Below are 24,802 nucleotides of genomic sequence, written 5' to 3'. Positions count from 1 at the left end.
GTACATGGTATCTTATAGTAATATAATTGTTTTCTTTCCTGATAATAATTCATACTGACATAAAGCTTTTGATACAGCTAAAATGCATAAAGAAGATGTAGCAGCATTGCTGTATGGATGAAATCAGGAGCTTCTCACAGCATGTGTGAGCGGCTTCTCAAATTTTACAGCTTTGATGCTTAGTTTTGCAACAGTAGCACATTAGGTGTTTAGCAAACACACTGCTACTATTAAAAACCCTTTCTTTTGTGAGCATGTGTTAGTTTATAGTAATGGTGTTTGAGTATTTTTCAGTATTCTGTTGTTCATCACTACCCATGGAACATTGCATGCGGTTTAATGTCATTGTTTTACAATAATGCTGTATCTCTATTTGAACAGAGCTCTTGTTTGGGAAGAGGCAGCTGTCTGGAAGGGGAAATAATGGAGAGCTTGCTAATTTCTGAAGTGCATCAAGAAAGTGATTATTGACTAGTCTAGATTAACTTTTTTTTCAGAAATGTCCTCTAGGTTTAGCTTACAGGAAAGTTAAAATAACCAAATGTTTCCTCTCTAACAATATATTAAAGTTTTGAAACAAGTCCTGAAAACAAAAGCAGCTATTGAAACCTTTTTCCCTTTAAACTTACAGACCCATAAATAATGATGCTAGGAAAAAAAAATTGTAAGACTGAAGTGAATTTCAATTTGTTTCCTAGAACTATAGGTAAAGTTAGAAGCTTCTTAGCAAAAGACTTGCTGAATTTCAGCATTTCCTCTTACATACTGGCTTCTTGGAAGTATGCTGGCCAAGTGATTCTACTTTTTCTTCAACTTTTCCTTTGAACTTCGCTTTCTTGTACTATTCTCCATTCTTTCTTACTACCAAATTCTTCTTGTATACTGCTTCTCTGTTTTTTGCCTGTTCTACACTTGCACTCTGTGTGACTTTAAAATGTTACCTACCTTTTGGAAGCAGTTCAGTTTTTACACCTCATTGTTTTTAGGAGGGTATGAACGGCTGGGTGGACTGTGGAAATCTGAACTAATGATAGCTTGCTCTGCTCAAATGAGAGGCTTTGTAACTTTTTTGTGATCTGCAAGTGCTATTGCTTTGTTTACTGTATGGCTGTCTACAGGTATAATTAATTTTCTGTGTATATGCATTTTACTTAAAGGGTAATGCGTGTCTTTGCTTTGAATTCTTTGATCAGGCCTTTGGAAAATGAGTCCTGCTCAGTATGGTTTCCCCATTTCCCCTGTGAACAGTTATATCAGCTCTGTGCATCGCATCCCTTGAACTTGCTCTTCCAAAACACATTTATATGTGTTCATCACTTTTTGATGGAAAGGCATGTGCACGTACGTAGGTACACACCTGTGTATTTTAAACCTGTCTGCTATCTCAATAACTGCTTTTTGAAGAGGGAAGCTATTAAAAGTATCTATTAGTTATACATGATGCAATTCCTTATTTTACTGACAGATCAGTAGTAAAGTCATGTTTAATCGCTTTAGGTACTGAAGTTATTTTACAGACTTGTAAGAAGTAATTTGCTGCTGAGGAAACTCCCTTAGCAAGTTTTGCTTGTAAAAAAAAATAAAAAATAATCTGGACTCTATATGACTAAAGTAAGAGAAGCTGAATACAACATAGTAAAAATAATAATAATAAAAAAAAACACAAACAATGCTCTTATGACAATGCTATTGAATTTCCAGTGCAAATCTGTATGTGTAAAGAGTGGATAACTTTGGGCCATGCCATTAATAGTGTAGTAGGTTTAATCTCCAGAGTTTTTTTGATAGAGTTGTAGTTTTTCAAATAAAGATCTTTCTCACGTGCCTTCTTAGGACAGTATGGAAAAACTATAGTAGGTTTCTGTGTTTAAGTAGTCTTGCTATAGTTAATATTGAAATAAGTTATTTATGATTTTTGTTAAAGCTTCCCCCATTAAGTAGCAGATTTTTTTTCTTGTACTGTTGATAAATCACCTATTTTTCTATTAGATTGAGATCTTAGGTTTAAATGTTCAAGATTTTTGGAAATCTGCATGAATATTTTTGTCTGTCTTGCCATTAATATTCCATTGTAACAGAAAATGAAGAACATAGGTAGCCTTACTGACTCCAGTGTCAGAGGCAGATTGGAAAACATGCAGATAGTGAAGTCCATGATTTTTCTTCCATTATTTTGAAGGTAAGCCCTTACTCTGATATCTTTCATTGTGTACACATGCATGAGAGATACAACAGAAACAAAAAAGCCTTGCAACCATTTATAGCTTTATTCCTGAGTCAGGTCTCTGGAGAAATGAGACTCCAGAGAGTCTTCAGAGGCTTTGTACGTATCTTTGCTTTATTTTGTGATCATTGCATCAGGTGATTATGAAGTACCAGATAATAAACTCACTTGATTTCTCTTCATATGAATCTTGGTTCATTTTAATTTAATCTAAACCTGTAAAACCACAGGGAGCATCAGAGAAGAAGCATAGCACTTCAATCTTTCTGAAAGACTGATATTAGCTTCTTTTTTCAGAAACAAAAAGGAGTAAACAGTAAATACAGCCTTGCTTAAAAGGGAAAAACATTATGCATTGCTGACTGGTATAAAATAAAAACAATGCTCTGATTTCTATTTTTTTCTCTAAGCACTAAACTTAGTAATAATCATAACATATACTGAGGAGTTAGCAGAAGCAGCTGAATGAGTAATGCTGAATTGTTCAGATGTAGCAGGATGTTGAACAATAGAATATGTAGTGGAGTTCCAAATAAAAATACTTATTAAGATGCACATCCTATGATATATTGCAAGATTACAAATGTGTAGGAAATAAGTTGATTCAGTAAGGTTATGAAGGTTTGTTTCAGGTCTTCTCTTCAGTAGGACCTCAGCATTCTTCAGCTGCAGTGCTGCCAGTTTGCTCTTTCATTCCCTTTCTGTACTTTCTCTCTTCAGCAATTTCTCCTGTCAAACATCTCGCATCCTAAATGTCTCTGTTCCTCCATGCTCCCTGGCTTCTTTCTGGGCAGGAGGCAGTACCTGATGTTGCTAAACCTGACAGACCAAAGTCACTGAGCTTGTGCTGCATTCTGACCCCCTGTCAAGGTTATTAAGGTGGTTGTTCTGCCAGTCCCCTTGTGGAGACCTCGGGGACTTTTTGTTTTTGTTTTTTTTCTTAAAGGTTGGTAAGAGAGGGTAGTGGGAGTGGGCGTAGAAATGAACTTCCAAACATCATTTTTCTTAGAAAACCAGAGTAATACAACTCTTTAGTGAAGAGAAACTCTATGGGGAGGTGCCTGTGGCTTTGCTGTGGTTGAATTTGCGTGTGTTTTTAAGACACCTCTTTTTTTTTAATTGCTTCCTTTTTATATTTTTCTATAACATTGACCTAGCTTACTGGTTACTTTTTTCACACACTTTTTAGTCAATCAGTTTTTAATTATTTAATCTAGGCACATTTTGTAATGATCAAGTACTCTGACATTTAACCCTTGGCCTTATCCTGGCTTCGGTTAATCTGGGTCATTTGACTTGAAACTCTCTAGCAATTTTATTTTTAAATTGCAGTTCTAATCGAGCCACTATAATTAAAGATATCTAAGAAAAGATGCCTAAGAATAACTAGAGAAACTGAACTGTCCCAGCTGCTCCTGAAGACACAATCAAGGAATTAATGAAAAATACAATAACTCTTATTGTCTGGAATAATTTAGTGCAAATAGTTAACTGGCCCAGCATGGTTTTTAGGGGCCTGTTTCCCTACCTGCCACTCAGGAAGTCTGTGAGTATCTCTGCTTCTAGTGGTCCTTTGTCCTATTCCATTTCCCTTTTCCTTTCACATGTGTCCAAACCAGGATCCCTTCTTATTTCTTGGCTGAACCATTGCGGTACCAAGTTGAGTTTGCACTTTAGTTTTCTCTGTAAATTGACTGCTTAACTGAGTAGAACGTGCTTTGGCATGCAGCATTTTTATATATAAAACAGACTTAATACCTGGGATTCAGTAGTGTTTTCCTGAAATCAGGAAATGTGTAGCTGACACTACACTTTGCCCGGAGAAGCTGTGGATGCCCCATCCCTGGAGGTGTTCAAGGCCAGGCTGGATGGGGCTTTGGGCAGCCTGGGCTGGTGGGAGGTGTTCCTGCCCATGGAAGGGGGGTGGAACTGGATGGGCTTTAAGGTCCTTCCAGCCCAAACCTTGTATTATTACAGTTATTCCTATATGAGGATTAGAAACTTATCCAGCACTTTGCACTTCAAAGGGCAATCAATGAACGTGTCCATAGGGTTACTGCTTGATTGTCTTTCATATCAATACATATGACTGTGACCATGCTACAGAGGCATTAATGCTGAGCGGTCCATATCTCCGTGTTACCAGATTATTAATCTTCCCACAAAGAATACATTGATGCAAATACTTGCATCAATGTTTTTGGTAACAAGATTATAATTTTAATCTTTGCATGATGAAAGAGCAGTGCAGGGAGATCACTAGCTTGTGGGTTACACATTGGAAGAAGAACATAAGACCTGAAGTGATAAAACCATGTGAACTGTTTTTAAGATAAACTAAAACCACATCTGAAAACAACACACAAACTGGTAAAGCCACTGTTGCAGACATCTGAGTTCACATCCACAGGTAGGATAATCCAGTTTGGTGCTGGATGAGAGAATGTACCTGGTGAACATGGCTGCGTTGTTGCTGTGTGTACCCAAATTGTATGACTTTGTGCCCAGTCCCGCAGCGCTTCAGGCTGTGGAGAGCTGCAGGACAGCTTGAAGATCGCCGATGCTCTCTTAGACTAGGCAGGCCTAAGCATCTCTTCCATCAGCACAGAATAGGAAAGGTTTATTTACAAGTTTCTGTGCAATTCTTTTTGCAGAGTACATACAGGTGAGTGTGTTTGAAATATCTGCTCATGGGTTAACTGGACTTCACTGCCCTCTGGTTAGAAGTGTGTCTAAGGAACATAATATAACAGTATCTGATCCAACCTGTGTACATCTATGCCAAATTCAGTCGTAGTGAAGTAATCTTGCGTCTAGATCTTTTGTTCATTCACTTTTAAGCAGACTGCTGAATTTCTATTAACTGAGAGGGTTTTTTTTTTTCTTTCTTTCTTTCAGCTGATGCAGCCCAGCAGTTTCAGTATGCAGTGAGAGTTATTGGAAGCAACTTTGCTCCCACCGTCGAACGGGATGAATTTCTTGTAGCAGAGAAAATCAAGAAAGAACGTATGTGCATCTTTGTTTCTTAGATATGTGTGGAAGTTTTTCACTAACTTATTTTATTCATCTGAGATGGGATCACTCTGCCTCGCAGACAGTTCTGTTGTTATGGCTGTCCTTGAAAATCTTGTGATAAAAATTCCCGGAATCCCCTAGTTACTGTCTCTGAGTGGCTGTTTGTATTAACAGTTCGGATGCTTCTGAATGCTCAGCTTAAATCTTCCCTTGTTGCAGTACAAATCACTTTCTCTCTCAGCCACTACAGAAAGAATGATTTAATATTCTACTTCTTTCATTTTAATATTTCTTGGAATTCATAAATCCATATTTATTTTTGGAAGACTGATATTTTTGAGGTGTACCTTAGCAATATTACCATTTGGCTTAATGAACTTCATGAGCACCTGTGTGAAACCTAATAAATGAGCATTCTGGGGATGGATGCAGTCATTGTTTATGCAACTTAAATGGTATTTATTGCCTTCCATTTTTCTACAAGTTTATCTACAACCACCTTTTCAAAGCCAAAAACATTAGACTGTGATAGTGTAAGTGAAGCTGTGGTTATATTATGTTGTGCTCTATGCTGCTTTTTTAGTCAAGTGTTACTTGGTGAATCCAATGAGGTTGTGAGGCATTCCTTTTAAAAAGCCAAGTAATGCTTTCAACAGCTTCTCAGCCCTACAGTAGAATGTCCAGAAGCAATTAGTAATTAACTTAAAGCTTCCTATTTATGCTCGGAAACTTCAAACATTCAGTCAGTAAGGACGATAGAGCTAGGATATCTGAAGCCAGTGGCTGTAACCTTTTAAATCATGTTTGTTTGTTTTTGCTAAATTAGAGCTTCCATTACTTCCTGATAGGCAAATAAGCCCATCAGAATTTCTCCAGATGGACCTCCAAAACACTGTATTCTACAATAAACGCTTCTGCACATCGAATTTCTGTATGATTTGGCCAGTACTAGGCAGCATGTCAGCATATATCCTTGTTCTGCTGTTGCCTATTCCCTCAACAGGCAAGGAACAATGCAGCTGATTATCTCCCTCATCTTCTTTCTCCCCAGCTTCGTCTCGTAGTTAAATGTTAGTGGTCATGGAATAACTGACTGGGTACATCCCTCTAACTTTATTTATTCTGGAATTGTTTTGCAGTAGGTGACTCATTTGTTAAAATGTACTTTGCTGTGGCCTTTAATATTAATTAGCATTTCTAATGTTAGGCAGCAATTGTTTTCCTATTAATGTTTCCTTAGAACTTGTCTTACCTCTTTTTTAAACATGACTCTTTCTGATATAAAGTTGGTTTTCTGAAGACATCTTAAAGCTTTAAAGTACTCTTCTGGGCAAAGGCTTCTATTATATAACTGGCTGCGATCAAAACTGTTACTTTCCTTGATATATGGAAGTTCTGTGACATTGAAGTTCTGCTTGGCTTTGACCAAATGACGTTGCTATTTCTGTTTCTTTCGTTGCCTAATATGGAAATCACGCTTCATTTTCTAAATTGCTTTATGGCATTCTTACACATACCTGTTTGCAGTTGTGTTAATTCCCAAAACCTACAGAAAGGTAAGCTAGACTTTAAAAATAAAATACTACTAACAAAAACTTATTAAAAAGATAACTGTTTCTCTTAGAACAAAAGATACTTGCATTAAGTCACTCCCACTGGAAGAACTTTTAGGGGCAGGAGTGCAGATAGCATTAAAACAGGCAGAAGTCTGAGTGACAAAAGTGACACAGTTACCCGAGAAAACATAATTATGCTGATGTTTTCCAGTTTACCACAATATGATTTCTGACATGGTTACTATACTTGTTTCAGTTCTTTAATATATATTTTTTTTCAGTTGTACGACAAAGAAGGGAAGCAGATGCTGCTTTGTTTTCAGAACTCTACAGAAAACTCAGTTCACAGGTAATGTAATAAATGTGTAAAAAAAAAATGAACGCACACAGGCATTCTTTGGATGTTAGAGCTGTTTCTGGACAGCTCTGCCTTTTCTGTTTCTTCTTGTTTTATGGCAATGCCTTGCAAGTTTTTATTTTTTATTAATCTAGGGTTTAAACAGTCCTCATGCTTCTGAATTTGTGTCACAGGTTTTTATTGTGAAAGGTTAAGGGTTTGGCTTTGGTTCTACTGACATAAATATAAATCAAAGAGCACTGTGTTGGTATGATGATTGGAAAAAAAATGTTAGTATATAGAAGCCCATGATTTAGGATAATGAATTGGGTAAAAGGAGGTGAAGATGTGAGGACACATTTATCTGAGGTAGGTGAAGAATCTCGAACAGATTAGCAGCAGTCAAACATTTAGCACAGTAGAATATGCTGGGCAGTAATAAAATAGTTGTCATTTGTATGTCTTTTTTTTTTTTCACAACAAAAAATAATGTAAAAGATGTCTTCTGTGTAACAGAAAATTTACCCTCAGCTTGCTCTCACCCTCAAACTTCTGAAACCTTCCTGAAAAGGAGGGTGAAGGGGAGCAGAGAGAAGAGACAGTTCTTTTGTAGCTATTGTACCAAAAGTTTCTTTACTTCTAGGTTAGAGTTGGATCCAAGTCAGAGATGTTTTAAGTAGTGAGAGTGTGTAGGAATGTTAGTAAAAGTTTAAATCTATGTAATTGTTTTTCTTAGTAGCAATGAATTTTAAATTTAAATACTTACTGATCTGAGAGCGTGCGATAGTTCATGACATGAACACAGAATAAGTTCATAAAATAGTGTTACAGAGGCTATCCTGCACATTCCCAGTTTATTTAGGAATGCAGCTCCAAGTTGGTGTTATTTATATGTTAATTTAAACGTGAACATTTTAGTAGATTGGATAATAAAAATTATAAATCAATGAGTTGGTTGTAACTCTTTATAAATCCTTTTTCTTTTTAAAGGGCATTTTGAAAAATAAATGGTCAATACTCTACCTCTTGCTTAGTCTCAGCGAAGACCCCCGTAAGCAGTCTAATAAGGTAAGTGAGGAGATAATATGCTCAGTTTTCTCAGAACTAACCATTGCTTAGTTTGGGTGTCACTGAGTCACTATCCAGACTAAAATAGTTCTAGAAACCAGATCATGTGTGGTGGTTGTGTGATACTAAAAGGAAGAATACATTTGGCACAAGTGTTTACAGCTTTTTATATTAAGTGAATGCAAAACTGAGCTGTCTATCACTTGTAGCTTGAGCTGTGACTTCGCTAGATGGTTTTGTTTTCTGCTTGGTGGTGTAACGTCTGCTCATGTACTAATGAGTTTGAAATGGAGTAAGGAGAGGAAAATTCCTTCTCTGGTTGCAGCTCTGCTAGAGCCAAAGTGCTTTTACACTTATTGCTATTGACAGTTCACAGTCAAAAATAAGCGATGTTGCTAAAAGGGTTTTTGCTTACTGTAAGGGACTTGCTCTCTTGTCATCTTAATTTTAGCAAAAAAATTCTTTGCATAATCATGGTCTTCAGTTATTTTTTGCATTCTTGAATATTACACTACATGTTAACTCGAGACATGACTTAAAACAACTCACAAAACTTCTTTTTCCAATCCGCTTCCTTTTCAGGTATCAAGTTATGCCACACTTTTTGCTCAAGCATTGCCACGGGATGCTCACTCAACCCCTTATTACTATGCCAGACCTCAAAGCCTTCCACTGAATTACCAGGAGCGCAGTGCTCAATCTGCCCAGAGTTCTGGCAGCATGGGGAGCAGTGGGATCAGCAGCATCAGCCTGTATGCCCTCAATGGGCCAACGCCAACTCCACAGTCGCTCCTTCCAGGGTAAATTTAGCCTTTTAAGTTCATAAATAAGTATGGAGAAGCCTAGAGATTATCTGCTTTATTTCCTCGTCTAGTTTCTTCCACCACCACCTTCTGCAGATTTATGTAATCTAGGCTAGCCTATCTTTGATCCCCTTTTGATGGCTCTCACACAGCTAGTTGGAGAAGAAACTGGAGACTGTTTAAATATCTGTTCCTAGGGGTTACAGGGACAGGGATTTCCCCTTTGAAATAAGGGTTTCTGTTTACTTCCTTGTTAGGATGAAAAGAGTAGGAAAAAGCCATCTCCTATCTTGAAATATATATTATTTTAATCTTCAAATGGTTTTATGGGAATCCCATTGCTTTTTCAAATTATTTTTACTTACTTGAAAGAAAAAAAAAATCAAAATTTACTTTGTTAATGTAGGATACTACCAAGCAGTACCTCTTCTACCAAGGTCTTGGGATGATGGCCTATTTATATTGAAAATAATAAAGGCATGCCATATTTAGGTCAATGTCAGCATCCTTTAACTGATACTAATATCAGTTTAGCATTTTCGACCTGTGATAAATGATACAGTACAGATTGGTGTTAAAATAGATTATCTGTGCGGGGTTTTGTTACAAAATCAGCTTTTCATCTAGATTTTCAGTATTTTGTTCTTCCTATTGAATCAGTTAAATCCTTAGGACGTCTTGTCACTGTATTTCCTTTGTACAATGTTTTTTTGACAGTTACAATACACAAACCTGATCGTACTTAAAGGCATAGTTCATGTTCTAGTGGGAGTTGCCAGGGTTTGTTTTTGGCTTCTGTTTAACATGCAAATGTTCCTAAGAACAATTTTTTGGAGAACTAAGTTCTTTGTGCCAAGGATTTACCTCTCTTTCACCATGCCATTGTTTGTAAGAGTAGTGACAGATTTATTGATGTTGGCCTGAGGAGTTGACTTCTACCAAAAAAAAAAAAAAAAGTAGACTACAGCAAACAGTTTAACCTAGATTTAAAATCAATATGCTGAGTGTACGAGCTCTTCTAGTTGCTTATTTGTAGCCGATGTGTACGACTCATCAGAGAATAATCTTCCGTGTAAACAAGCAAGTGAGAGCCATGTCCAGGCATATTCTAAATTCTCAAATTGCTGTGTTTACATCAGTCCAGCCCATTACTAATGTCTATAGTCCTCTTAGGTTCCATGATGTAGTGACACAGCTCATATTTTGATGTTGAAAATGCCCATCAGAAGGTCCAGTTGTGACCAGACTTGAACAAGTACCCACAGATGTTCTAAAGACACTCTTCTCAGGCTGATGGCAGGTGCCTTTATGATCAAACTTTGGTTTTGCATAGGTATATAAATGCAGACATCAGATTCTACACATTTCATATTAATAATCAAGCTGTAACTGGTTCCTCCACCTTCTCTGGTTGTCAGCTTACTTCCAGACTTGCATTTTTTTTAATTACAGCCAAAAAGCTGTAGTTAAGTGATTCATTAAAGTACCCAGTAGTTCCCGGGTTTGATCCAAACATTGGAGATGGTGTGGAAGAGAAGGAAGGAGTTAAGTGGTCTTCTTGACAGCCAAGATATAGGTTGAATGGTTGTCTGAGGTAAGTAGGAAATTGTTGAATGGACCCTTCTCAGAGCCTGGTGTTCAACATTTTTTACTCAGGCTGGCAGCCTGTCATAAGTTGTGGTCCCACAGGGACAGCTGCTATGCCCCATGCTGTTCTATATCTTCATGAGTGATCTGGATGATGGGACTGAAAGCACACTCAGCAAGTCTGCTGATGTTAAACTGGGTGCTGAAGTAGACGTGGTGGTTTTACTCAGTTGGGCAGCTGGATTCTACCACAACCACTCTCTCACTCCCCCTCCTTAGAAGAAGAGGCTGAGAAGAAAATATACTGGGGAAAAAAACAACTCATGTTCAGATAAGGATAATTTAATTAAAGGGAAAAGGGAGGAGGGGAATCAAGCAAAGGCTGCATAGAAGCATAGAGAAGAGAAATTACTCTCTGCTTCCCATCAATGAGCAATGCTTGGCCATGTCCCAGGAGGCAGGGCCTCAATACACATGGTGCTTGGTTGGAAGGATGGGTGGCTTCATAACGAGAGGCCCCTCTCCTTCCCCTCTCCCTCATTTTATTTCTGAGTGTGATGCCATATGGTATGGAATATCCCTTTGGTTGGTTTTAGGGATGTCTCCTCCCCACCTCTTGCTCATCCCCAGCCTTCTGGCTCTTGGGGGGAGGGGGGCTGGAGAATTTTGATACTGTGCCAGCACTGCTCAGCAGCAGACGCAACACTGGTATGACACCACTGCTGTTCTAGCTATCTGTGCAGAGCTACACAGCGAGCTCTGCAGCACCCTGTGGGGCACTGCATGGGAAGTCCCCTACATTCCAGCCAGACCCAGTACAAATGTCAGTAGGGAGAGCCATCTTACTGGGAGACCTGAACAGGCTCAAAGAGTGGGCATGCAAGAATTGTATTAAGTTTAATAAAGACACATACAAGGCCCTGTGCCAGAGACAACGTAACTGAAGAGCTCAGTACGGACTGGGATCTGTTGGCAGTGTGCTGCTGCAGTGATGAAGGCAAATCAGATCCTGGGCTGTATCTGCAGGGTCATTACTTGCAGAGATAGAGATGTGATCATCCCCCTGTCCTGCTCAGTGCCTGTCAGCGTCCATCTGGAGTACTGTGTCCTCTTTGCATCCCCAGAGTTCAAAAAAGGTGTGGGTAGACCAGAGAAGCTCCAAAGGAGGGCCACAAAGGTGATCGAAGGGCTGCAGAATGTGCCCTGACACAGGAGGTGATAAAGTGGGAAAAAGAAATATTGTGCAAGAACAGACAAAGCTGACCTGTCTCTACACTCCGTTCCCCTTAAGTTCCCTGCACCCTAACTGTTGCTTTCTCCACGTTGGATAATGCACCTTTGCTCACCCTTTTTTAATGGCAGTTCACAGACCTGCCTTCAATATGCTTGTCTAATCATCTTTTCAATCTGTTGATACTGCCTTCTGTCACAACACCATAGGGAAATACACTTTGTAAGACGACCACTCTTCTCTGTTTGATGCCAGCCTCCCCCTCATTGCACAGAGTGTGTCCTTTCCTTCCACAGCCATTCATCAAATCCCACAACTTTGCATTGGGCTTGTCCTCTGTTAGCCTGGAAGCCTCAGCCACAGCCCCCCTGAGCCTTTCCTCTTCAGCTGTCACAAAACTCATCCTAACTACCCCCACAGTACTTGTCTGCGCTCCTGAGGACTGTAGCTGACCTTCTCCCTCCTTAGTGGCCCCCAGCACTGCACAGAGCCCTCCAGCTCCCCCTGACACCTGCTGCCTTGTCCCCAGTGCCCACCTTCTTGGCTCCTGACTGCACAGCAAGCCCAGCCGTGCAGATAACCACCTGTGAGGACACCAAGGTTTTTCCCTGAGCTGGGCCTGCAAGCGGCAGAGAGTCCAGAGACCGGACCACAAAGCTAATGAAGGGGTTGGAGCATCAGGCACGTGAGGGGAGGCTAAGGGAGCTGGGACTGTTCAGGCTCGTGAAGAAAAGGCTCTCAGGGGATCTAACCAGTATGTGTCCATACCTGACCAGGGGAGTAGGGAGGACTGAGCTTGAGTCTTCTCAGTAGTGCCCAGGGAAAGGGCAAGAGGAAACCAGTAAAACTTGTGCCACAGGGAGCCCCACTGAAGCATAAACCTTTTACTGTGAAGTGGCTCATGGAAATACATGTGAAACACTGCAGGGGGTTGCCTGGAGAGGCTGTGTAGTGTCCAGGCTTGGAAGCATTCAAAACCTGACCAGACAAGGCCCCAGACTACCTCCTCTGGTTGACCCTGCTTTGAGCAGGAGTTTGAGTTGGTGATCTCCAGAAGTGCCTTCCAGCCTCCACCATCCTGTAATCCTTATGCAGTATAGGCAGGTATATCAGTGAGGTTATTTCATCTGTCTGCCTGTTTAGGAATATCAGCAGAACCTGTGATGTTCCCAATTTATTCTTGGTCTGACCTGTTCAAACTGTTCCGCTTTATAACAATTCCACTGCTGTCTCCTTAGTCCTGTAGCCAGTGAACTGGGCAACCCAAATCAGATCTTCCTGTGAGCATTTGACCCCAGCACATAAGGACATGAATGTATTAGAGTGAGTCCAGAGGCTGGCCACAAAGATAATCAGAGGCCTGGAGCACCTCTCCTCCGAAGACAGGCTGAGAGAGCTGGGATTTTTCAGCCTGGAGAAGAGAAGGCTCTGGGGAGACCTTACAGTGGCCTTCCTGGGGCCTACAGGAAAGCTGGGGAGGGGCTCTTTGTTAGGGAGTGGAGTGATAGGACAAGGGGGAATGGTTTTGAACTAAAAGAGGGGAGATTTAGATTAAAAGTTAGTAGGAACTTCTCCTCGGATAGTGGTGAGGCACTGGCACAGGTTTACCGGGGGAAGCTGTGGCTGCCCCATCCCTGGAGGTGCTCAAGGCCAGGCTGGATGGGGCTTTGGGCAACCTGGGCTGGTGGGAGGTGTCCCTGCCCATGGCAGGAGTAAACTTCTCTGTATATATCACGCCCTTTTATTTCTTACTGTGCTTTCTTGTTGAAGTATAACAGCCTGAATTCAGTGCCATGCTCTTGCTGAGGCATTACAAATGCTAAACACAACCCTGTTGCTCTGTCTTGCTTGCTGTGTTCCTGTGCATCAGCTACATGATGCTGCATGGCTATGCCATGAATTATGGTGTGGTGAGTGGGAGGGCAAATTCCTTCACCGCTATACATGAATGTTTGTGTTGCAGTCTTGTTTTATCTCTCCCTGCAACTGTGTTTTCACAGCTTTGTGGTATTGTTTTAGTGCTTTTTAAAAAATTATTATTTTAAATAAGTGAATATTTCCGGATGTTTACATTCCGGTAGGGGAAGATGGAGGATCTGTCAGGGGTAAAAGTCCCTTGCAAATATTTTCAACTTTGTTTTCAACATCATGGGCTTAAGTTGCGCCAGGGGAGTTTTAGGTTAGATGTTAGGAAGAACTTCTTTACTGAAAGGGTTGTTAGACACTGGAACAGGCTGCCCAGGGAAGTGGTGGAGTCACCATCCCTGGAGGTCTTTAAAAGATGTTTAGATGTAGAGCTTAGGGATATGGTTTAGTGGGGACTGTTAGTGTTAGGTCAGAGGTTGGACTCGATGATCTTGAGGTCTCTTCCAACCTAGAAATTCTGTGATTCTGTGATCATGGTACAGAAATCAACTTCATCACCGTGGTACAGAAATAACCAGGAAGATGACTCTTGGTCATAACATTTTTTGCCTTTAAAGCTGTTTTAGTGAGAAGAATGACAAGTTTGAAAGGGAGGGAAATCGGAACTATCTAGATGCTCCCTCCTCCATCACATCTTCAGGCATTTGATACAAACTAGCTGATACGCAGTAGCATGAAAGTGAACTTTTTCCACTTTCTCTACTTTCCTTTAATTCTGTCTTGCGTATAACTACAAATTAAAGTAGCAATTAATTTTATTTTTTTGTGGTTTGAGATAGCAACAATTGTATTTGCTTCTAATCCATTTCAGTGTATCCACACAATTCTGTAAATGAAGTATCTCATCCTCTGATACAAGGTTATATTTATTGAAATTCATTCTCCCCTTTATTGCCTTTTTTTGTGTGTGTGGATTTTGTGTGTGGACCTTTGTTAATATTCCTGTTTTCAATAAACAAACAAAAGCCCTCAAGTTTAGGGCATCTTTCATAATTTGCATACCCCAAACCAGCTGATGGATATAGAGTCAAGGTTTTCAAGACGTTTCTTCCTTTTGTCCTTTTAGACAATCCTATCAAGCTCCAGGTGTTGGAGACTGCCTCCGTCAGCAACTAGGGTCACGCCTTGCATGGACTCTAACGGCAAGCCAGCCTTCTTTACAAAGTGCTACCTCAAAAGGCTTTTCAAATACCGTCTCCCGTGGTGTGCCAAGGTCAAGGCGAGAAGGGGACACAAGTGGTAAGTGAGATGCATTTGTTAAATTTAACTTTCTACAGCTCAAATCGTTTTATCTACAACCACCAGTATTTTTTGAAATAGTTTTATAGCATGTTGAATTTTTTGAAGAGTTTTTCTAAAATGTATGCAAGACTGTAGTATATTTAACCACAGTTGCTTTAGTTGGTTGCTAATTCGTTTTTGCAACATTTGATTTGATGTGTTTTGGTTTTCTTAAAAGATTATGACTTTATTCCAGTGTTTGTCAGAATCAAGTGATTGTGGTTACATGGAACAGATACTCTTGTGACAATCAAAAGATGCTACTGCTTTTAAAAAGTCAGAACAACAATTCAATGAACAGAACTTGCTGAAATACACTAAGCCATTTGTGATTCAGTCTTTTAAAATTTGGAACTGTGCATTGGGATACAGAGCCTTTAAAACTATTTATTTCTTTAATTAATAGATTGTTTATGGTGGTTTTATGTAGAGCAATTGCCATGTTACTGTCAATTTAAAAAAAAATAGACAAATATTACTAATTTATTTCTTTAAGTGGCTGTAAACTTGAAGCTGATGTCTGGAGGATGTATTCTGACTTTACGCAAGCGTAGCTAAGGAGGAATTGTTTACCAGATCATCTCTGCAGCAATTGTGGAAGTTTCAACCCACTCTGCCTTTACTATAGAAATGGGAGACTGTTCTGAGTAAGGGAGCTAATAGCAGATGTTATCATCCTACATTGCTGTTGCTGGCTGGTATAAAAAGAAAAAAAAAAAAAAGATGAGGTGTTCTGTATTTTTAATAACTCTTCTGTAATGATGCAGGGATAGTTATAAGCTTAAAATACGCTCTGTCTGTGAGCCCCTGCAGAAATTACCATGTGTTTTGAACTCCATCTAGATTCTTTACTGCTAACAGTACACAAAGCAAATGGAACAGAGTTGTACTGGTGTGGCTGAAGGCAACACTGGGCAGCTAGAACCTAATTAACGCTACTGTTGATGTGCAAGAGGATGGACAGACTTTTTCTCTCTTTGAAATCATAGAATCATACAATGGCTTGGGTTGGATCAGATCATTCAGTTCCAACCCCCTTGCCATGGGCAAGGATGCCACCTACTAGATCAGGTTGCCCAAGGCCTCATCTGACCTGGCCTTGAACACCTCCTGGGATGGGGCATCCACAACCACTCTGGGCAGCCTGTGCCAGTGCCTCACCACCCTTTGAGTGAATAATTTCATCCTAACTTGTAATCTAAATCTTCCCTCTTTTAGTTGAAAACCATTCCTCTTATTTTTGCTGTATTAATTGCTCTAAAGAGCAGTAGGTCTTGTTTTCGTTAACCAGCCACAACTCCTCATTCCTATGTGGAATAGGCATAAGGACCAAGTTTTCTTACATGTAGGCACTTGCTGAAGTACTAGAACTGTATTCAGAATATGAAAGACTATTTTCAAGAAGATACGCATTTCTGTGAATAAAAATTCTTCTAATTACAAATTTCTTTTTCTCATAAAGTTTGTTGCTGTTAACTAGAGCTTTCATATAACAGTACTTATGCAGACAGTGTAATCAGGAGCATTGTAGTACAATTTAGCAATTAAAGGAGTGTGCGCTTCAATCTTCTACCATTTCACTACGACATCCTAAAAGGAACTAGGCACTCTTGTGTACATCTTGGACTTATAAAAGGAATGTGAATTTTAAAGAGCATCTTAAGGTGATGACTACTTTGCCAAAATAGGAATACCATTTGTTGTTACTGTTGTTGTTTTTATGCTGGGATCTGTTTGGGAGGCAGACTGATGAGAATAAGAGTGCTGTCAAATTTGGAAGACGTATGTTGAAGCATCTCAATTTCTGGATTACTATCAACTGGAGAGTTTAAATCCCTACGGTCTTGGTGTCGTAAATGAAGTCACAAAAGTAGATGGTGCTGTCTAATCCAGAACATGTGGGAATAGTTGCAGGGACCTGCATAGCATCTTCTTCAATCTTTTATTTCCTGTAAATCAATTAGTATCCCAAATCTCAAATGTAATCTAGCATTTAACTAGTTATATGAGCAAGACTGCAGAATGTACCTAAAGGGGGGGGTCTACAGGAAAGCTGGGAAGGGACTCCTTGTCAGGGAATATAGTAATAGGACAAGGTGGAGTGGCTTTAAACTAAAAGAGTGTGGGTTTAGATTAAACATACAGAATAAATTCTTCACTCTCAGGGTGGTGAGGCACTAGCACAGGTTTCCCACAGAAGCTGTGGCTGCCCCATCCCTGGAGGTGTTCAAGGCCTGGCTGGATGGGGCTTTGGGCATCCTGCTCTGGTGGGAGGTGTCCCTGCCCATGGCAGGGGGGTGGAACTGGTTGGGCTTTAAGGTCCCTTCCAACCCAAACCTTTCTGTGGTTCCGTGAATGCTGCAATAGTTTTACTAAATCAGAGATTCATTAATTGTATTTACTTTTTTCTCTTTGCCAGCTCTGTAGCTGTTATGCAGCTGGCAGTCTGATTTTGATTAATCTTTTTACACTGAACAGTGGTGTTCAGCATTGCATAATGCTTTTAAACGGGCAGCTCTCCATTCTGAATTAACTCTGATGTTCTCCTCTCTGAGTCCAAACTAAAAGCTTCAACTGTGTTGATTAAGAAAGGTGAAGTTACTGTGATGCTTGCCTCAGTACTTGTTCTGGTGATTGAATTAGAGAAGATAACAAGTTTAAGAACTCGCTGAAGTGTTTGTTAAAACACAACATGCCCCATGTCACACTAGCTGACCTGATCTGACACAATTCAAGGTATTGGTAGAGGCAGGCACGGGGAATTACCGGCTTTCCTGTCAGTTTGTTATATTAAATGTCAGAAAAAAAAATATATAATTACAGGTTATAGGTTATATGTACAGATTTTCTGATTTCCTTTTTTCTTTTTCTTTTTTTTTTTTTTTTTTGCTAGGCATCTACATAGTTTGTTGAATCTGTGATCAAAATTGATTGTCCCACCAAATCTAAATCCTGTTTTCTTTTCTTTTTAGGCTCTGTTGAAATAACTGAAGCAAACCTTGTAAGAGATGTTTTGTATGTCTTCCAGGGAATAGATGGCAAAAACATCAAAATGTGCAATTCTGAAAATTGCTATAAAGTAGAGGGAAAGGTACTGTATGGGGACTTGTTTTTCATATGTCATCAGAGTGGTGTGTAAGACAAGAATAGCAACAACAATTATGTAGATAAAAAAAAATACTAACCGAAGTCATTATTTGCTCTGTGCCCCCCCCCCCTTTTTTTATTTGAACAACAGAGTAGTTTCAATTACTATTAAGCAATCTTCTATTTTCAGTCAAACACAGTTCTTTGATGCCTTCAGCAGGATGGAGGAAAGTCAAACCATCAAACAAGTGCAGGGGCAATATGAAACAAAATTGCCTTTTTTGGAGGATGACAAGGAAACCCAGATGGTTGAAATTTGTGTGTGCTTTTGCCTACTTTAACGTTCAGAGGCAAAGATGTGGAGTTCTAATATTCTATGTTGTGGCTGAAAGATTGAAAGGAACATGTCTGTTGCTGTTAGCATAGTGCTCAGTCCAAACTTTTGTGCGTACATGTGCATAGAAATAGGCACAGAAATGGATACCAGGTCTATTATTATACTAGGAAAGTATAATTTCAGAGTTTAGAATTGAAGAAATTTTGGACCTTGGAATTAGTTCTGACTGCTTTATCCTAGCTGCTGTGAGTGAAGGCACAAGACTGCGGAACAACTGTAACTATCATAGTGAGGACTGAAAGTTCTTACGTCTTTCAGTTTTAAAGAGCAACATAAATGTGCTGTTATTAATTTAAAAATAATTGGCTGGGTTAGGTCCCAGAAAGAAACCTGCATTTCATAAGTTGTCCAGAGGTAGTACCCAGGCTGACCTTATCTAGCTACCAAGATAGACTCTCAAGAATTAAGCTAGTACAAAGACTTATAAGTTAACAGCTTAATTTGAGGATTTTGGTCATCATTGCCTTCATCAGCATATAAAAATGAATATCAAGCAGATGCAGGTTTTTGACCACGTTTTTATTGGATAAAAATTAGCAGCCTGAGTAATGGCATGTATGCTAGGCACTTGGCATTATGGACTTGATTACAACTTAAAAGAGGTCAGATGAGGCCATGCAGCTGGTGCTACTTGCTTTAGTATCTTCTTACTATTCAGTATTTAGAAGATACTGCATCACAATTCAGTTTCAGCTCACTAATTGCTTTTCATGTTCTTGGTCGATTGGGAAGACAGTGCTTCTGATTGCATTAGGAACTTTAAACTATGACAATATGACTTAGCCCCAAAATAGCTGGGAGCTGCTTTGGGGTCATTTTGTGTTAAAGAGCACAGTAGACTTCTGATATCTGAACTGACTGCCTATTTTTCTCTATAATAATAGCAAAAAGTGAAATACGTAATTGCTCCCCTCATAGCTTTATAATGACTTCTAGGGCTGCTTAGTGGCAGGGTAGTGGAAACCTTATGTTCATTCAAATCTTGTTAATAAATGTATTGCTAAGGATGACATCTTCTACACCTGCAGATGCTGCAGAGTTTGTAATTCTTCAACACCTGCACTGTGTTAATTAAGTTCTGTATATAGATTAAATTATATATGGCAGAGGAAAGATAGGGTAATGGATTTTTCTAGAGGAATGTGGAGAAAACATAGTAAGTGGTATCGCTCATTACTTCTCTGCATAAATTCCACATCCAGTAGGCTAGTTTGAGGTGAAAATTTGTTTCACTTCAATCTCACAATTATGCTAATACAGGGAGTTTGGTTATTCAGGTGCTTTCTGGTCAATAATGCTGTTTCCTGAGAACTCAGTGTCTTCTGGGTTATTTTTGTGAAGTCGTCTTCCATCCTTCTTCTTTGTTGGCACTTGTACTGAGCTACAGTGAAGACTAGATTGACGACCTGCAGCTGGAACTTGTCCTGATGAATGAGCAGTAGCAAGATCATACCTACTCTGATTGTGTTGCCTGCATGTTTGACAAAAAAAAAAAAGTCAAAGCACACAGTTTTCCCACAGCTGCATGAGTTTGAACACAGAAAAGAAGCAGTCTTCTATTTTTTTTAAAAATATTACTCAAAGTCTATTATTTTATTCCCAGAAAGTAACATACTTGACAATCTGTTGATTCTTGCTTGAATGTTTTCTAGGATCAATCTTCTTATTAGTCTGCTGGTGACTTTCAGCACTGTGTAAGCCAGCAGCTTCCGATTGTATCTAACAGATACACATATAATAACTCTAAGCCAATTTTGCTTCTTCCTCATTTGATTCTCGAGGATGTCTAATTGTGCTTAATGCTTGCCAAGCGCTCCTTAATGGTAGATTTCTAAATAGCTCTTATGTCATCACTTTGGTTATAACTGTGGACAGTATTTCTATCTATGTCAAATCATAATGTATCCTACAGAAACTGTTCAAGTAGCGAAAGCTGGTCTGTACAACCAAACAAAAGAGTCAGGGGCTGAACTCTGGTCTTACAATGAAGCAGTGCTGCCTGGTTCAAGTCCACACTGCTGTGCCTATCCCCCTCGGTAACTGATTTTTGTCTTGGAGAATGTACTGCTAACTAAAAAGCTTAATGAGTGAGGTGGATCTCTAGTTGGATCGTTAGTGCCCTTCCTTGCTTTTGTTTGGACTGTTCTGGTAGCTCTCCAAGTCAAAATTGTCTGTAAAGATCAGATGGGACCAAGTGTTATGGGCAAATGTCAATCTCTGCCTCTTGGCCTAATGAATAAGTCGTATTCTTTGGTTTTATTTGTCAAACAAAATTTTGCAAACTCATTCATGTGTGTTTTTGGGCAATGTGATGAAATGGGGTAGAAGCAGATCCCAGGCAGGACCAAGAGGATGAGCACCATCTTACGTGCTGGTAATCTGAAGAAAGAAATGTACTGTTTAAGAAGAGAGTAATTGTTAAATAGGCTGCTGGGAACTAAGGCAGGCTTGCAGAATTAACTGAGATACTGTATAAAAGAAAAGGAGGAACAGACTAGAAAAGCTCAGAGATACTCGTGATTAAACAACTTGTAAAGCTGTTACTGGTGCATCTGACTTAAACTTGGAATTCGGATTCTGTAAGTTTTGGTTCCTGATGCCTAGTCTGGCATTGAGTCATTTATGTTCTATTAAAGATTTATTTCACATGTAGTAGTAACTAATTGTTTTCTTCAGGTTTCTTTACTGGCTTCGGTCATTGACACCTTTTTCTAGAGACCTGATATTTTCAGCATATCAGGATAAGATGAAGTGTGATTCTGAATCACCTTTCTGTTACTGTCATAATTGTCTAATGTACAGGGAATGTACAGTGTGAATACCGTAATGTTAAGATTACCAAAAGGGAAGATCCTAAAGTTGCCAGTAATATATTTGTTGCTGCTTTCTTTCCATGGCTTATGTGTATAAACTTAATGCTAATTACATAGTTGCCTGTGTTTTTTGGCACTGTCTCTGCTGTAGAAGTTAATATGATGGTTTCCTGAGTTGTCTTGTTTTATGTGGAAGAGAGACTTCCGTGGTGTGATTTGACTTCAACTTACAACTTCTGTTTCTGTTAATTTTGTAGGTGAGCTTGTCCAAATCTCTCAGAGATACTACAAGTAGACTCGCAGAGTTGGGATGGCTACATAATAAAATAAGAAAATACACAGACCAGAGGAGTTTGGATCGTGCGTTTGGACTTGTGGGTCAGGTAGGTCAGCTAAAGAAAACTGATTTTGCTACAATATTTTAGTCTTGTTTCCTTTAGAAGCTGCTGAGTAAAATGCAGTGCTGGAATGATGGGTAAACTTTGGAGAACTTGTAGCTTGGATGATTCATCCTTTCATTTACACCTTTTATGGACTGCTGCTGTTGGTATGGGTCTGAAGGCAAGGGAAAGGCATTTGCCCTTGATGGTCCTGAGAAGGACTTGCTTCATTTATAGCTGGAAGGTCTCATGCATAGGTTCCTTCTTTTTGAATCTCACATATTTGTTGAAGCAATAATGCATTTTTATAAACAAAAGCATTGCTTAAGTGGGATGGTGACATTTCGAAGCTAATTAATCACTACTTCAGTTGTTAAGGTGACCTATGCCGGAGATGCTCTTGTCTTGTCAGCTAATGTTTTGCTCATGTGTTAACACTGCACTAACTACATGAAAATGCAAATACCCTGTTATCTGCTGCTCTTTCTTTTGAATACAGCATCAAAAGAATGTCAAATTTTGTTTTTATAGGTTTCATCAGCATGATTTGTAGTCTACAGTAACTTCACAACTGCTGTAATACCCAAAACCACATTTACTGCTAAGGCATTCCCGTTTCCTCTCACTTGCTTCCTCTGTAAAACTGGATATTATCCCTTCTGAGTCGACAGAAATGTTGTCCTTGCCTCTAGGCATAACATCCTACCTAACCTGCAAAGAAATTGAAGTGCTTCTCCCTTCAATCTAATTTTTCTTAAGAGGTCAGTAGAGACACTGTAGTGCTTCCTACTTTTCTGATGTTCTATTCTGTTCGCTTCTGTCTCTTATTCTAAGTAACCCTTTTAGTTACATATAAATTATTTTTCTAGTGATCCAATGCTGATTTCCATGGTTTATATAGTAGTGTTACTGTATATGCATTTTTCTTCACTCTCCACCTTCTATCTGGGTGAAGTTTCTTATTCTTTATCTAGTAACTTCTTGCTTATGCTTATTTTTACTGTCTCTGCCTTTTATCTTCAAGCTTACATTAAGGAGACAACTTTAATTCTTCAGTGAATTTAAATGTGCAGTATCTAAGATATCATATGTAGCAGAGCAGAAGGCTGTGCAGCTAGTTAGCTGAATCTGCATAGCTTTAATGCTGTTAATTTTGCTCGAGGCAAATATATATTATATTTTTAGTGTGTAACTGTACAAATAAAAACATATTTCTACTCCTACTACCAGTATCTGGACGAAAAGAGTATGTGTTACTGCTCTTCATTGCTTTTAGAGCTGACAATTTCAGGTGCTGCACAATGTGCTTTAAGAATTTGTGCACAAGAATATATTGTGCATTCTGAAGATTATTTTGTTACTACTTTAAAAGAGCACTTGTCTAAGCACATGTTTAAACCACATGTAGGATAAGATGTGTGCAGGATAAGATGATCGTTTTTTACCAGCAAAATGTCAGGAACAGACAATTATTGAAGTAGAGATACACCAATATACTGCACTTTGACATTTGCTGCTTAGTGTGGAAGTTTTACTTTGTCTTCAGAAACCAAAAATAATAATCAGCAATACAATATAACTTGCTTTATATTTTGACATTTTACCCATTTGAAAAAAATATCCAGTTGAGGTAATGGGCGTTTTAAACTTTCTCTCTTGAGCAAGCATCCTTTTTCTTTCCTGAATCCTCTTTTGCTGTAGATGAAATCAGAATTCTAGGATAATGTCCAGTTTTCTTTGGCATTTTAGGAAACAAAAATCTGTAGTTCATAATTCAGGAATTGGTACTGGATATAAATTTTAACTTCCAGAACTTCTCTGAAAAGTAGATGGATGGTTACATCTTAAATCCTTTTGAACACTGAAGTCAGTGGTACTGACCTCACTTTTTGTGTAGATGCATACATGGCATATTTGAATGTTTTCTTGGAGTCTCTACTCTGCCTTCTGTCTTGACAAACGCTACTTTAATAGGTTCAAAAATGTACTGAAGAAGCAAGTGAGAAGAAATGAAAAGTGCAGTTACACATGAGGGGATTTCTTTTTGCCCTTCAGTATCCTCTGGAATAAAGTGAATTTTGTATTGCTTCCTAAGTGATAAAGTTGAATTGAAGAAAGGAACTTTCTTTCTTCAATCAAGGATACAATGTCAAGATTAATGATTTTTTTTTTCTAGGCTTCTTAGCATCTTAGCAGGTAGGCGTCTTAGCAGGAAAGAAGATATATTTTTTTCTTGTGCTTGTAGTAATGATTTCTCCCTTGTACATGCTGCAATGAATAAATATTTTACTTCAAGCTCTTGGGTTTGTGTGAGGTTTTTCTGTTTCTTTTTTTTTTTTTTTTTCAAATTACTTAAAATGGGTTGAGGGGAAGGGCCTGGGGAAACAATTTAAAAAGAAAAGAAAAAGGTTGGGTGCTCTTGATGTTTTAAGCTTTCATGACAATGGTACCTCCATTCTGCTTGCAATCTATTAAAATAGATATCAAAATAATTACCTGAGAATTGTTTGAGAAATCAGTTCTGAAGAATTTGTGCACACACAAGCACTCCTCAAACAAACAAAAAAATGTTTGAAGTCAAACGCTTTCAACTTTTTCCAAAATTAATGAGCTGTATTTTTATTCAATTTTAGAAAATGTTGCAGGATTTTTTTAGTCTATCTGCTAAGTTAAGAACAAAACCAAAAAAACAAAAAACAGGTCTCCCAAACTGTAGAACACCGTCCATTAAAACAAGAATTCCGTCAGGAGTTATTTAAAAAAAATCTTTATATATTTATATTTAAATAACACCAAGTACCAATTCTATGGGTTTCTTAGGTTATACTTAGTATTATTCATTTCTTGAGTGTCAAGTGAAAAGTACCCATTGCATGGCTGCCAATGGGTAAAAAGCCAAAAGCTTAGATTACTTGATTCAGCAGCACTTAGTGGGAGTGTTCTTTTATGACCATTATGTTTTCTAGTTCATGTCATGTAGTCTATACTGTGCATATAATGATAGCTGCCTGACTTAGATTCTGTTTTTAGAGGCCTTTTTGAAAATGAAACTATTACTTTATCACTTATTGTCTTTTACATAATTCAAAAAAAAGTT

At 38.7% G+C, this 24,802-nt stretch overlaps 1 protein-coding gene across 2 annotated transcripts in view; it reads left to right on the top strand.

The window, feature by feature from the left end:
- The window catches only part of TUBGCP3 (tubulin gamma complex component 3), a 52,994-nt gene that overhangs the window by 4,209 nt on the left and 23,983 nt on the right, over positions 1-24,802 (top strand). For both annotated transcript variants that reach the window (XM_068678677.1, XM_068678671.1), the window contains exons 2-8: positions 5,123-5,230; positions 7,077-7,144; positions 8,123-8,200; positions 8,783-9,000; positions 14,814-14,986; positions 18,001-18,119; positions 21,583-21,708. In XM_068678677.1, coding sequence (XP_068534778.1) covers positions 5,123-5,230; positions 7,077-7,144; positions 8,123-8,200; positions 8,783-9,000; positions 14,814-14,986; positions 18,001-18,119; positions 21,583-21,708 — 890 coding nt within the window. The remainder of the gene's footprint in view (positions 1-5,122; positions 5,231-7,076; positions 7,145-8,122; positions 8,201-8,782; positions 9,001-14,813; positions 14,987-18,000; positions 18,120-21,582; positions 21,709-24,802) is intronic.

Source organism: Anas acuta, chromosome 1 (assembly GCF_963932015.1).
Source record: "Anas acuta chromosome 1, bAnaAcu1.1, whole genome shotgun sequence".
Taxonomy (NCBI): Eukaryota; Metazoa; Chordata; class Aves; order Anseriformes; family Anatidae; genus Anas; species Anas acuta.
The sequence above is the reverse complement of the archived record's forward strand: the minus strand, read 5'-3'. Positions and strand labels throughout refer to the sequence as shown.